General features: G+C 37.5%; 1 protein-coding gene across 2 annotated transcripts; it reads left to right on the top strand.

Annotated features, from left to right (window-relative positions):
* The first annotated feature begins 2,627 nt into the window (after positions 1-2,627).
* On the top strand, positions 2,628-12,663 carry LOC116247582 (DUF21 domain-containing protein At5g52790-like). Of its 2 annotated transcripts, XM_031619758.2 has the most exons (13): positions 2,637-3,420; positions 3,685-3,761; positions 3,856-3,939; positions 4,158-4,271; positions 6,129-6,215; positions 7,473-7,612; positions 7,692-7,779; positions 7,911-7,984; positions 8,671-8,864; positions 10,004-10,257; positions 11,600-11,646; positions 11,729-11,990; positions 12,433-12,663. In XM_031619758.2, the coding sequence occupies exons 1-13, from the start codon at positions 3,240-3,242 to the stop codon at positions 12,442-12,444; spliced, it is 1,614 nt and encodes a 537-aa protein (XP_031475618.1). In that variant the 5' UTR covers positions 2,637-3,239; the 3' UTR covers positions 12,445-12,663. The 2 variants fall into 2 exon arrangements, with proteins under 2 accessions (XP_031475619.1, XP_031475618.1); XM_031619759.2 differs by lacking the exons at positions 8,671-8,864; positions 11,600-11,646; positions 11,729-11,990; positions 12,433-12,663 and having other exon boundaries at positions 2,628-3,420; positions 10,004-10,177.
* The last annotated feature ends 901 nt before the right edge of the window (positions 12,664-13,564 follow it).

Genomic DNA, 13,564 nt, shown 5'->3' with positions numbered 1-13,564 from the left:
AGATTGAGATGCAAACTCGCTAGAGTTAGGGCCTCTCAAACCCTTATTAAAAGAAGTGAAGGTACAAAATAATACAGATGGAGATGGAAAGGCCTACCTTTTGTTGTCAGAAACTCCCACAGGTGACGCCAACTTTGCTGTTTTATTTTTTAATTCTTTTGGAAAGCTCTAGCAGAACTAGCTATTTTTTTGGAGGCTTTCGGTTGGTAAAAGTCTTTCAGCTTGGGCACTGTACCGGGTTTGACAGTAGTAAGGTACATCCCCAAGCGTTCGTTAATCCCTCATTCCTAGTAATATTGTGCTTTAACTTCCAAATCTTTTGGTGCCTAACACTTAGTGTAGACTATTTTGTGGGCCGGGGTTTGTGGGCCTACCCCGTGAATGTTTCTTAATCATACACAGGCAAGGAACTGACAACCATAAATTGTAAATGAGATGGGTATCGTGTTGAATCAATCATATCTGACATCTTGTTCCACTTTTTTCTCCGTTCAAAAACCTTACTATATATATATATATATATATATATATATATATATATATATATATATATATATATATATATATATATATATATAACCAATAAAATGGAAATATATAACAAAATTTGAGGACAAGAGGTCCCCTAAATACAAAAACAATCCGCAAAGAACAAAATTACGCAAAAAAACACAAGCAGGAGGAACACATAAACAATACAATGCACAGAAAAATAGGAGAGAAGAGGAAAGACGAAACGACACAGTCACCCAACCGCAGTCAGGCGGCGGCGCTTTAACCGAATGGCGAACTGGATATTCCCTTGCACAAGACGAGCCACAGAATCTGGTGAAGAGAATGTGCCCCTGAAGACCCTGTTGTTGCGCTCCACCCAAATGCGCCACCAAGCTGAAATGAGCCATGGCCTCCAGACATGACCCCAGGAAGCAGTCAGGTGGAGGAAGGACAAAAGAGGAAGAAAAGACGAATGGATGGTGGGTTTGAAAGATTACTAACAAGGAAAGGCCAAGTAGAAGCAAGGACACTAGAGAAAAAAGGGCAAGAAGTAAAAAGGTGGACCCGAGACTCAGTCGCAACAAGACATATGGGACACTGGTTAGCCAAACTGATGCCAAGGCGCTGTAGGTGATCAAAAGTGTTGATATGGCCAGTCAGAAGAAGCCAAACAAAAGCAATGGCTCGAGAAGAAGGGCCAGGGGACCAAAGAGACCGGGGGGGAGTGACGCGACAGAGGGACCAAAGGAGGCCAGGTAGCAAGAAGAAAAAGGGCAGGCAAAAGAGAAAGAGAGAGAGATCTAAGCATCACCATGACTTTTTTAGCCAGAAATGGCAGGCAAGCAAAAGCCAGGTACGTAGCTCGCTCCCCAAATTAATCTAAGGCCCAAGAGGGAGATTTCCCCGATTCTGGTTAAGTTCTTGAATGTGGAAAAAAGATAGTGCATGCAAATTCGGTGCACCAAACCAAGTATCCACCGATGGGGCCTCTATGAAAGGTGCCAATGCCATCATCATTTCTGCTTGTGACAAATACATGGCGTCGATGTTCAAGCTTTTCCATAACAGGATCTAGCTTGTCATACCATCCCATAAAAAAGCCCCACCGTCTTGTAGCTAGCCATGTAGCCTGGCCCAGCATCTATAACGAGCTTTGAATGCCTCTTGCCACACTTGTTTCTGGAGGAAGCATGAAATATGGAGATGAGAGCACAGATGGGAACGGAGTAAAAATTGGGGTGGAGATAAGTTATTTTAAACTGCTTACGTTGGATAATGTTGATTAAACCAATCTCCATTTGTCGCTTCATTCTCATTGTTACTCTCAAATCGAGCTTTCTAAAAGGGTTTGTGCGTAAAAGTCGCCAACCTGAAATTGTTACTCTAGAAATGATCTCAAGTGTTCTTCAATTTGTTTTTCAAATGGACATGACCACATATCTAACGAAGAGGTTTGAAACCAAATGTCTAAATGTGCATAAGAGAAGTTCTTATGCAGTGGTGTAGGCTAGGTGTGGGTTGCCCATACATACCCACAAAAAATTACTTATTTTTATATTGACACCTTAGGACAATTTTTCTTATCATATGTTGATGCTCTTTAAAAAATTAAAATTTATTACTAGTGCCCCTTAGTTAGAAATTTCTGGTTCCATTCCTGTTCTGATGTTTGTTTCCCAGAATCAAAATGCATGGGAATTAAGTTTGTAATAAGTTTTTACCCCGCAATCAAATAACCACTTAACGTTTTCTTGATGCATCTTCCTTATAAGCTAAAGCTTAGGTCGCTAGCTTTTTCTGTAATTATACACATTTGCTGACGTTTCTCAGCCTTTGTTGCTATTCAAGTTTTCAACTAGCTTTCATTCACTACTCTTCAAAGGTGGGAAATCCTCGTTTGGTCAATTGCCCACCACCTTTCTCAGTCGGATTGGATAGTACTGCATTCTAAAAATTGGATCTTAGCATAGATTGAGTATGACCCAAACACAGGCTTTTCTTTCGGAGACACTTTACGATGGGGCTCTGAATTTGGTCGAAAACTTGCTTGCTGAAATTTATATTTAGGAAGTGTACCGCAATATATTGTTAGAGGGTAGTACCTTAATTTTTTATAAGGGTGTAGTGCTGTAATAGTTACGCTTCTTTCTCACTTTCTATGTTTTACGTATGTAAGGCTGTCAGCCAATATGAACTCTATGTTCTTCCAAACGACAGCAAAAGGATGATACAGGCAACGGAAAATTCCGATAAGCAGATTCTCTGATGCCAAGCCAACTCCCAACTTGATCGCATTATCCATAATCCCAGCGTGGGACAAACGGTTACTTGGTGTCATCAAACAGTTGCGAAAACGGTGAAAAAAGAACAAAGGTGAGAGACCATCGATCGTCTAACGAAGTGGTTCACCACTCGGCGAAATCCAACTAACGAAAAGGCAAAACACGAAAATACCACTGTCTTCCTTCGTCGTATAGTGCAGCACAGCGGCCAAGTGAAACGTGACGCTGAGTACCATCTCCACTTGCCTTCCCTTATTAAAACCCTTTGCCTGTGAAACCTCCACTCATTCTCTCTCTCTCTCTCTCTGATTCTTTATTTTCCATACTGAGTCGGGGTATTAGGTACCATCACAAAATCTATTATTTTGGGGAGTTTTTCTCTTTGTAGATACTGGGTTTTTGGCCATTTGGAGGAATGGAATAGCAGAAGCTGGAGTTATTGTAAAGCCGGCAGCTCCGAAAATGGCAGCCAACGATGTCCCTTGCTGCAAACCCATGTTCTGGGTGTACCTTCTCACTTGCACAGGGTTGGTACTCTTCGCCGGGTTGATGTCCGGACTTACCCTGGGCCTCATGTCATTGAGCCTCGTCGATCTTGAAGTCTTGATGAAGGCAGGCAAACCCCAGGACAGGAAACATGCAGGTTTTAGTTCTTGGCTTTTTTTTTTCGTCCTTTTCTCTTGTGATTTTTCATTGTTATCGCCTGAATTTTAAGGTCCTACACTTATTCTGTATTTTTGTCAATTTTGCTGATTGTGTTCGGTCTTTTGGTGGTGCGGTTGGATCATTGCAGTGGAAGTGCATGTCTAGATTTCTCGTGTTCCGCTGTTCGGCTTTGAAAATTTTAGTACAGACAAGATTTTGTTAGCTTTCTAATTTTGGTGGTTTTGTTTGGAGCTTTTTGCAGCGAAGATACTTCCGGTTGTAAAGAATCAGCATCTGCTCCTTTGTACGTTGCTTGTTTGCAACTCTTTGGCAATGGAAGTAAGAAAATGCAACCGGTTTGTTGTCCCCATGGTGGGCTCTCTTTGTTCTTTTTAATCGTTGACGTAGTATGTTATTTTTTTAATGTGTTCAGGCGCTCCCCATATTTCTTGATGCACTTCTTCCCGCTTGGGGTGCGATCTTGATGTCAGTGACTTTGATTCTGGCATTTGGGGAGGTATTTTCCTCTTCCCATGGTTTTCACTTTCATTATGAATTATTTGACAAACAAATATAGCCTGTGGTTTCGAATACTATGAGAAAATATTTATTGCGGGTTTGCAAATGCTGTGAGATAGCAAAATCTGAGCTACCTTCCATATATCGTGATAATTTAAAAACTTTAGAATATGGGAAAAATCATGACTAAACTGGTGAAAAATAGGGTTGTTCCAGATTATTCCTCAGGCAGTGTGCTCTCGTTATGGATTGAAAATTGGTGCGAAGCTTGCTTCTGTTGTTCGTGTGCTTCTGTTGATCTTCCTGCCCATCACATATCCAATCAGTAAGGTATATCGACTTACCAGTGCATTGTCTTTGCTGTATTATTCTATGTTTCAATTCTTTGAAGTACAATTGATGTGCCTTAATTGTTGCACAGGCTATTTGCTACTCTTTCTTTGTTGGTTCTTTTGATTCTTCATAAGAGACCTATCCTTAAATTCTATAAATACTTGTCTATGAGCAATGTGTTGATAGATGTGTACTGAAAGTGGATTTTGTTCACACGTTAGCAATTGCAAAGAGCAGTAAATGCTATCTCAGGCGGCAAATAAAGGCTGGCATGCATTATCTCAACGCATAGAAGTCTTCTTCAATTAATTACCAGTGATCCACGTTAATGCAAGCTAATATTGCATCATTTGGTTTTGACGGATGGTTTTTTTTTTTTTTCATAGTAAAGATTCCAGAATCTTTACTTATTATCTAACCCAGAGCACATAACTGAACTTACCAATGGATTTGCTCCCTTTGGTATATCTTAAGAAAAAGGTAAGAGGTAGAAGAACTAGAAAACATGAGTTTCATATTTGACATCTTGTCAATATTCTTCTGGAATATGACACAAGGGTCCAGTACCAATCTATCACCAATTTTATTATGCTTCAAGTGAGCTAATATCAATATCAGTTGTATACCTCCACATTCCATATTTGGTTGTGTTTGACAGGCAATGTATTGACAAAAAGTTTGTAGCCAGTGTTGTTACTATGCAAAACAATCTGCTAGAGAGTGCAGGCAGATATACTGAGTTGAGAAAATGGATGCTCTTTCCAGGTTGTATAGCAGGAGAGCTTAAATATAATTTTACTTGGAATTACAAGTAACTCTGTTTTGAGTTGGGTATCTCAAAGCCATGTTTCTACCTATGTGTCATTCAGGTTAGATACTGGTGAACAGGGACTTTACACTATCCCTGGAATTTGGGATTAGCACCAGCCAGGTACTGGCACCCATCCGACTCATTATGGATCCTTCTTTATTTTGTTGCAAAACAAATGAACCCCTCTGGGATGCTACACTTATTTCACAAACTCCAGGTCCAATATTATCCCTCCAAGTTCAAAATTGTTAAACCTATTTTTCAGGAGCAAATTTTTTTGAAGATTGTTCAGTTTTGGCTTCTCAGTTGCATCATGGAGTGTCAAATGTTTGATAACCACAATTTTTAGTCAGGCTAAGGTTTTAATAGAAGCATTTGAGGAAACAAACATCCATTTTAAATATTTATATAATATTTCTGAGCATGCATTCAGCAGTTGAAGAAACATAGATACTTCTCACACCTTTCTTTTTATTTGTGCGCTATAGTGAGTGCACTTGCTTCCTTTCATGGAGAGCTGCACCGGTACCGCCTTTCATTATTTATCTATTATTGATGGAAATAGGTCTGCTGCTAATAGCAGTTTGAATATAGTCTGTCATCAGCATTTTTCTTATCTGAGGTTGGCAAAAATCCTGAAGTTTGAAAAGAAATTGAAGACAGGTGTGAAGCAATGAATTGTAAAACCAGGATTTTATGAATGTTAGGATTTTTAGAGTATCAGAATTCTGGGTCCTTGTCTACAAGTATGTGCTTAAAGTATTTTATTTTCCTAGCTTGCCATTAAAGTTTTTTTTTTTTCACTTAGAACAATTTTATTGTCTTCATTTTGTTTGAGGTTGTGTCAGGCTTGTGTCTTAGTTCTGTGACTTGATATAATGCTCCATTCCCTTTTTCCCCCACCTTCTTGAATCATTTATCATCAGAACAACTATCACACCAATGCATTTTACTTTGTTTTGGAGATTTTCATTAAATGGTGTCCTTCCTCTAGGTTATTGCTCAAAATGTTAAAAAGGTTTTAGCTTTCTTAATCTATGCAGTTGTTGGACTGGCTGCTGGGAAAGGGACATTTTGTACTTCTGAGAAGAGCTGAGTTGAAGACGCTTGTTGATATGCATGGAAATGAGGTAAATCTCCAATTTTTTTTCACTGTTATTGATGTTTTCTTTGCAGCAACCCGAAGAATTTATTTAGCTCAATATTTGAAAGAAACTTGGTATTAACAGGCCTTGATTTGGTCTTATGTTTCCCGTTATTTTTTCTTTTTCCTTTTCCATTTTAAGAATGTAGATTCATATTAGGAGGTGTAAAGCACACATGTAACTGTTGGGAAGAATTTGTTTCAGTGTTCAATATTTGAATGAAATGTGTAGTAGCAAAGCAAGTTTTTAAGGTGGAACCGATTCCCATACCATTAAAGCCTTAGACCTGGATTTGTGTAGGTTTTTGTTTAAAAGGTACGTCAATCATCTAAAATGGTGTTAGCTCACCTGTAATTGTTGTAATGAATACCATGTTGGCGTGCACATGTTAAGACAACTAAGGTGCTGCTATGCTCTACGAAACTCCAAACGCTTCTAAGTAAAATGTGGCTAAGTTGTTGGTATATGGAAATTGTGGCAGTCATGAGCATGCTATAGAGTATAGACACTAGTTGATTATTGGAAACAGTTCTCTAACTTGAAAAGTTTTTGTGTTGATATGTCTCCTTATTGTTATTTTCTTTTCTCCAGTGAAAAGTCATCTTTTTTGTTTGATAACTGTGTCCTTCAAGATTGGAAACTCCAAATGCTTCTAAGTAAAATGTGGTTAAGTTGTTGATATATGGAAATTGTGGCAGTCATGAGCATGCTATAGACACTAGTTGATTATTGGAAACAGTTCTCTAACTTGACAAGTTTTTGTGTTGATATGTCTCCTTATTGTTATTTTCTTTTCTCTAGTGAAAAAGTCATTTTTTTTGTTTGATAACTGTGTCCTTCAAGATTGGACATGTTGCTGTATTTCTGATGGACACATCTTGATTCTGTATCTTGAGTTTACTTCTTCTTGCTGAATTGTCTCCAGGACACCAGATTACTTAAAACAAGTATGAACACAAATGGTCTAGGTTGATTGCCATCACAGGTTAGCATTGGATTTCAAAATTGTTAGTAAGTGGTTGCCTAATCTTCTGGACGAGTAAAGCCAAACTGTAACTAGCAATGAACCGCATTAGAAGTCGTAATGATCAATTGGTCATAATCCTGCAGCTGGTTGGCATTTAGGCAATCCTTGCATACCAGCTGTTATTTGTGACTGTACCGGCACTGGCATATCAGAAATAGAGAAAGTGTCTAGGTAGATGCTCAAATGGAATTCTGATATATGGTCCTTGTCTGTAGGCAGGAAAAGGAGGTGAATTGACTCATGATGAAACAACAATAATTAGCGGGGCGTTGGATCTAACACAGAAGACTGCCAAAGATGCAATGACACCAATAGCTGAGACTTTCTCTCTCGATATAAACTCCAAACTGGACATGTATTGTGATACCTAATGGATACTTCACTTTTCACTACATTTTTTCCTTTTCATGCTCTTAAAACTATTATTTGTTCAGGCAAACAATGGGTATGATAATGACTCGAGGTCACAGTCGCGTACCTATATACTCTGGAAATCCTACTAACGTTGTTGGACTTATTCTTGTAAGTTTTTTCTTTTATATGATTTCAATATCCTTTTTTATTTAAGATGCTGGATGCTGCAAGAGCAAATGTGTGCTAAATTAGTAAATTGTGCTTGCACACTATCTGTTCACCTTTCCTTTTGTTTTCAGGTAAAAAATCTAATTACTTGTCGCCCTGAAGATGAAGTTCCTATTAGGAGTGTTACTATCCGGAAGATACCTAGGTAGATCAGAAAGTCATTCTTATTTTGTTTATTGTATTATATCTTCATATGCTGTTGTATGTTCTTTTTCATATAATCTTACGGATTTGAGAACTGTGAGACATACATTGGACCAACAATGACCTAGCTTCTCGTATTTTCCAAAAGCAAGGTGCCACGCTCCATTGATGCCTCTTTTGGGCATTTCCACACAGTGTTGGCTGGGCTTTTGGATCTCTAATAAGGTGACCTTAAGGCTAGTGAGATTTGTCCAACTGGTTCCTCCTTTTTTCCTTCCTTGAAGCCTCTTTATAAATTTGTCCACTTTTATTCTTACTCGTAAAGCTGTTGTGCTTGCCATCTTTGTGGTCTGGTGGAATTTTGTTCATAATATTTGAATGTTTGTAGGCTATATAGAAGGTTTCTTATTACTAAAACTTACTCTTGCTAGAACCAATGATACTTTATGCTGGTAACGTAGATTTTTGTTAAGAAATCCGACGACAGGTCTGCTATATCATCTGTGAAACCAATGTAGCAATGATAACAATTAAGATAAATTACTCTCCTATTAGGGCATGGATATTTTTCTTCATGATGTATACTCTCTTATTACATATGTTAAAAGTAAATTGAACTGTAATTTTAATTTTACCTTTTTTGTGGTACAATAAATAGAAAACAATTAATTATCTGTTCTTTGATAGGGTACGTGAGTATCTGCCACTTTACTCCTTACTAAATGAATTTCAGAAGGGCCATAGTCACATGGCTGTGGTTGTCAAATGTTCCAAAGATACAATGGAGCCCACAGAAAACATAAACGGGAGAACCAGGATGCTAGAGAGTAGGGTTGGCATCAATAAGAAAAGAAGGGACATTGAGGGGAAGGCAATTCATGGTAAGGATTAAGACCCTATCACTATTTAATAGTGATAGTATATAGATGCAGATGTTCTTTTCATGCAAAAACAGAATTGCCCAATGTGTTGCATATTTGATATTTTTCTTCAGAAACATGCTAACACCTTCTTTAAGAATATTCTATCCTAAAGTTAGAAAACCAGAACTCCATGTCCTTTTTTTATAATGGAGGAATTCTCTTAATTTGAAAGTCCACATAATCTTACTGAAAACCATTGCAAAGGAGAGAATTGATGATTATTACAATTATAACAGAGGATAACAAGAACTTGTGTGAGACAATGTAAGTACTATCTGCATGATCGTGCAATGAAGTGCCTCTGCCTGGTGTATAAAAATTCATGTTGATGCCGATAGGCTGGTCCAACTGAGTTTTATTCTCAATATTGACAAATACGAGGCTATAGTGAACATCTGCAACATGTGAATATCATGCCTAAAGGCAATGAATGGCAGGGAGTATTGGATGAAACTGCCTATGAATTCACATTCTCTTGAGGCAGGTAGGAAAAATGGATGTGCACATGCAAACACAGAAGAAGCTGCACTTAAAGTGTGCCATCTAGGTTTTCATCAGATTCAATTGTAAGGTTCAGATATGCATAAACTTTAGCACATAAAAAGAAAGGTGATGTACCATTACTATCATTTATGCTCTTCCTTGGAAATGAAAATCACTTGTAAATGACATTTGTGGTTATCAGGCCTGAGCTGATTAGGTCAACACAGTTAGATCAAATCTGATTGTATGATGATATTTTCTCTTAATAAAACAAGATCTGGACTAACTTGATCCACAGAGACTTCATCATATATTCGATGGTGGTGGTGGTTGGGAGGGGAGAGCAGTTAGTTTGATTGTATGTATGTTTGATACACGAATTGCTACCTCAGTTGACCTCTCAAAAGTACTTTTCATGATGAGAAAATTGAAACAACTGTCAGCAAGATGAATAGAGCTTTATCATTATCAGAGTACTCCAGCCACATATGGTTTTGCCTTTTTTTGCACACAGTCTACTTTTCTGTCATAGTAAGACATCTATGAAGGGTGATTTTTTTTCTCACATTGGAGACGATGCATTTTTTTAACCCATTGATGATTTGATTTTGCAGATGGGTCTCGATCTACTCAACTTGAACAAATTACTGTATGCTCAGGGTATCCTAGTACAACTGGAATGCGCAGCCCTGCATCAAAAGTTGGTACAGAAAGGCATGGAGAAACGGCTGTGCAACCAAGAAAATGGGAACGAGCTGGTGAAAATGACATTCTTGATGTCAATTCGGAATCCCTTCCCAGTTTCCCAGAAGATGAGGAAGTTATTGGAATAATAACGATGGAGGATGTTATGGAGGAACTATTACAGGTATGCTCGACTGAAATGTCCAAACAAATATTTTTTTTCATGTCATTGTACGTGGATTGAGTATTCTTGGAATTATTGAGCCACGGAACTATCAGTATCACCCACAAGAAATCACATGCCAATATTCTTTTCTTCTTGGTATTGATATATTCTAGTAAGGTATCATAATCCTAAATATGGCAAACCTTTTGATACTCATATTTTGTCTAGATATTTTCAAATGCCAACAGAATGCCAGATAAAGTGCAAATTGTTGAAAGTAGTGTTTATTTGCTTTCGGTATTGTTTCTTTTTCCATGTTCTATATGTTGACTACTTCTCAAGGTTTCTCACAGAAAGAAAATTGAATAGATATTACAAAAATTTTATTAAAAATGGGATTTCATTACTATCATTTATACCGTGGAATTGACTGAAAAAGGTATGCTTAAGGTAGGGTATTTTGTTGCAAAATGGCACTAGAAAACCAGTTTTTTTTTTCAGTATTGTTTCTTATTCTATATTTTGTATTATGTCATCTGCTCCTCAAGGTTCTCCACAGAAGGAAAATGAGTAGATAGTAATTGGTGCCATGAACTTGCCTGGCAAAAGTGTAATCGTTATAACCACTAGATAAATATGAGATATCTTGAATTGATTGATAGTAATACTATGCTATATTGGTGGAGATTAACTGGATAACACCTTTAAATTATGTGTGTTCATCTTTTGTCTGTCTGCTTTAGTGCACACTTCCTATATTTATGGACTTTCCGCTATTCTGATTGTTTTAAGGTCTAACTGGATATATCATCTATTGTGTTGGTTAGAAGGTTTTTTGCAATCTCATGTTTAATGCTTGATAAAATGAAAAAAGAACGTCAGGAATATTCCATAGAGAACATGATGATGCATTTAGAGTTAAGAATGCAGGACTATGTGTTAACCAGTTTCATATTTGTCTGGTCAAGGAATCCTTTTTTTTTTTTTTGCAAGATCATGGGACTGAGTTTGCTACTACCGTATTTGTTTCTCTTTTGTATGCATCTACGAGGGCATTTTGTGGGAAGAATATTGTGTGTTTGGAAGTTGGTGTACATATGTTCATAAAATGAATGTTTCAAAAACACCAGGTTCTTGTTTCAAGGAATGTGGTTATAATGTCCAACATTTGATTGTTGCTTTTAGTAGGAGCAATATCCATAATCGGACCATATGTTTTGGAATAAGAACATGACATTTTGGAAACGTGTTCTAAGAGCACAATTTTCTTCTGAACAAAACGCCCTCTCCAACCATGAATCTAGAACTTTATTGTGTTGTCATACCCTCTTCAAGCACAGTACTTTTCTTGCTCATGCAGGAGGAGATATTAGATGAAACCGATGAATACGTTGACGTCCACAACAAGTGAGTTCTGCTGCTTCTCTTCTAGCCTTTCTCCAGTTAAACTATGCATTTTGCGTGATAAGGGAATCTCATTTGCTTACAGGATCACAATCAATATGCTGCCTCCAAGAAAATCATCACCGAAATCACCTAAAGCTGCACAGTTTCCTTCATTACCACGCAGAACTCCAGGGGCTTCACCACTTTCCTCTTATAATCAATCTCCTCCATCGCAGTCACCCACTTCCTCTTATGTTCGTGTGCCAGGCCAGCGACCTACTCAGACTTTCTCTCCCGACAAGTCTGTCACATCTTCGCCAGTGAACAATGCAGTGCAAGGTCGTTTATCACCGTCTTCCATTCAAGTAAGTGGACCATGGCTGTTACATGTTTATTTATCAGTGGTGTAACATTAGCAGATCTATGTGGCACCCAAACTTTTTTTATCTTCGTTCGTTTCACATAGTGTTATCATTAGTTACTATATTCCAAATGGCATATCTGAAGTCTTTTTTTTCTTTTACCCACGTTGATTGATGTTCTAAAAAGCCTCGGCCAGAATTTATTGATATGTCATAGTTTTTCTGAAAAAATCATGACCTTTAGTCCACTTTTACATTTTATTGTTATTGACACATAAATGTACGGATTTTTTGTCTTATCATGTAACATTTTGTTTGTTACCCATGTAAATATGTTTTTTTAGGGTACTACTATGATCACTATGTGAGCAATGCTGTTATTTTTTAGTTCACATTGTGGAGGACCATACTCCATACTGAGTTTTATCCTCATCTACGATGGCAGGTCTCTAGGTAATCCCATGAAGAGCTACAAAAAATGGATGATTTATGACATTCAAGTGCATCGTCTCCATCTCTCTTGTCATCCTTCCAAAAATCTCAAATTCAATCAATGTAATTATTTCCAAGATGAGGTGTATAGGCTTGCAAATGTAATAACTGCAGAATGATTTGTTTATATTTTGTTATGTACCAACTCTTTAAGAAGCCTAGAACATTGAACATTTCAGTCTTCCGTATGTCTTCTTACAGCACCCAGCCTACTGAACCTGCAGTTTAACACTCGCGTACACACACACACACACACATATGTGGAAAATGAGTAAAATCGCTTTCTGAAACCTACAAATCCTGTAGCGAGATGGATGACTGTAAAGAAAGAGAGAGAGAGGGAGAAGAGGATGAAAAAATTGGGACTGGTTCGTTTTTTATGATATATCATTTCTACGTCCATAACATTATGAATATATAAAAATTGTTGTTTTAAGTATGTGGATTAGTCATCCGTTTGGCTTATAAAAATTGATGTTTTAAATGTGTGGATTAGCCATCCGTTTGGTTTTAAAATTCATTGTACATATCCCAAAAAAAGGAGTTTCATGTCCATTTACATGTTTGTAAGCATGTTCTGGTTACATAATTATTCTTTTCAACAATACCATGGAAATCGTAGTGTCTGAGCAGAACCTTGTTTTACCATAGCAAGTGCTTGGCCTCGCTCTGCCTCAAGAAGGTAAATTGTATATATAAGAAATGAGTAAAAACTGTCTAATGTTTGGACTGGTTTTCTAGGTTCCCAACAATCTCTAAAATCCATTAACCATAGGTTGAAGGTGATTAATTTTGCTTAAGAAAAAACAAAAAATAGAGAAAAAGGGTGAAAAGGCCGTTCCTTGGGACCGGTTGAGCACATGAGTACATGACGTAGATTTCTCTGGCCGTCCGGATTCTCCAGCCTCTTACACGCAGCCCAATGCATGCAGCAATATGAATATTTTTCATACTCCGAAATTTGTAGATAACAATGTCCATATGTGGATTGGCCTTCATAAAATCATTAGATTGTATAGGTTTAAATGTAAGCTTCTTTCCATCTAAACACCAAGGTTACTATGAGAAGAAGGGAACCGGTTAAG

The sequence above is a fragment of the Nymphaea colorata genome, chromosome 2 (genome assembly GCF_008831285.2).
Source record: "Nymphaea colorata isolate Beijing-Zhang1983 chromosome 2, ASM883128v2, whole genome shotgun sequence".
NCBI lineage: Eukaryota > Viridiplantae > Streptophyta > Magnoliopsida > Nymphaeales > Nymphaeaceae > Nymphaea > Nymphaea colorata.
The sequence above is the reverse complement of the archived record's forward strand: the minus strand, read 5'-3'. Positions and strand labels throughout refer to the sequence as shown.

Bases quoted from the DNA above. Each gene is read 5' to 3' on its own strand.
- LOC116247582 (XM_031619758.2), top strand. From the start codon at position 3,240: ATGGCAGCCAACGATGTCCCTTGCTGCAAACCCATGTTCTGGGTGTAC. The intron at 7,780-7,910 runs GTAAGTTTTTTC...TTTTGTTTTCAG, and splicing joins ACGTTGTTGGACTTATTCTT to GTAAAAAATCTAATTACTTG. The intron at 10,258-11,599 runs GTATGCTCGACT...TTGCTCATGCAG, and splicing joins TTATGGAGGAACTATTACAG to GAGGAGATATTAGATGAAAC.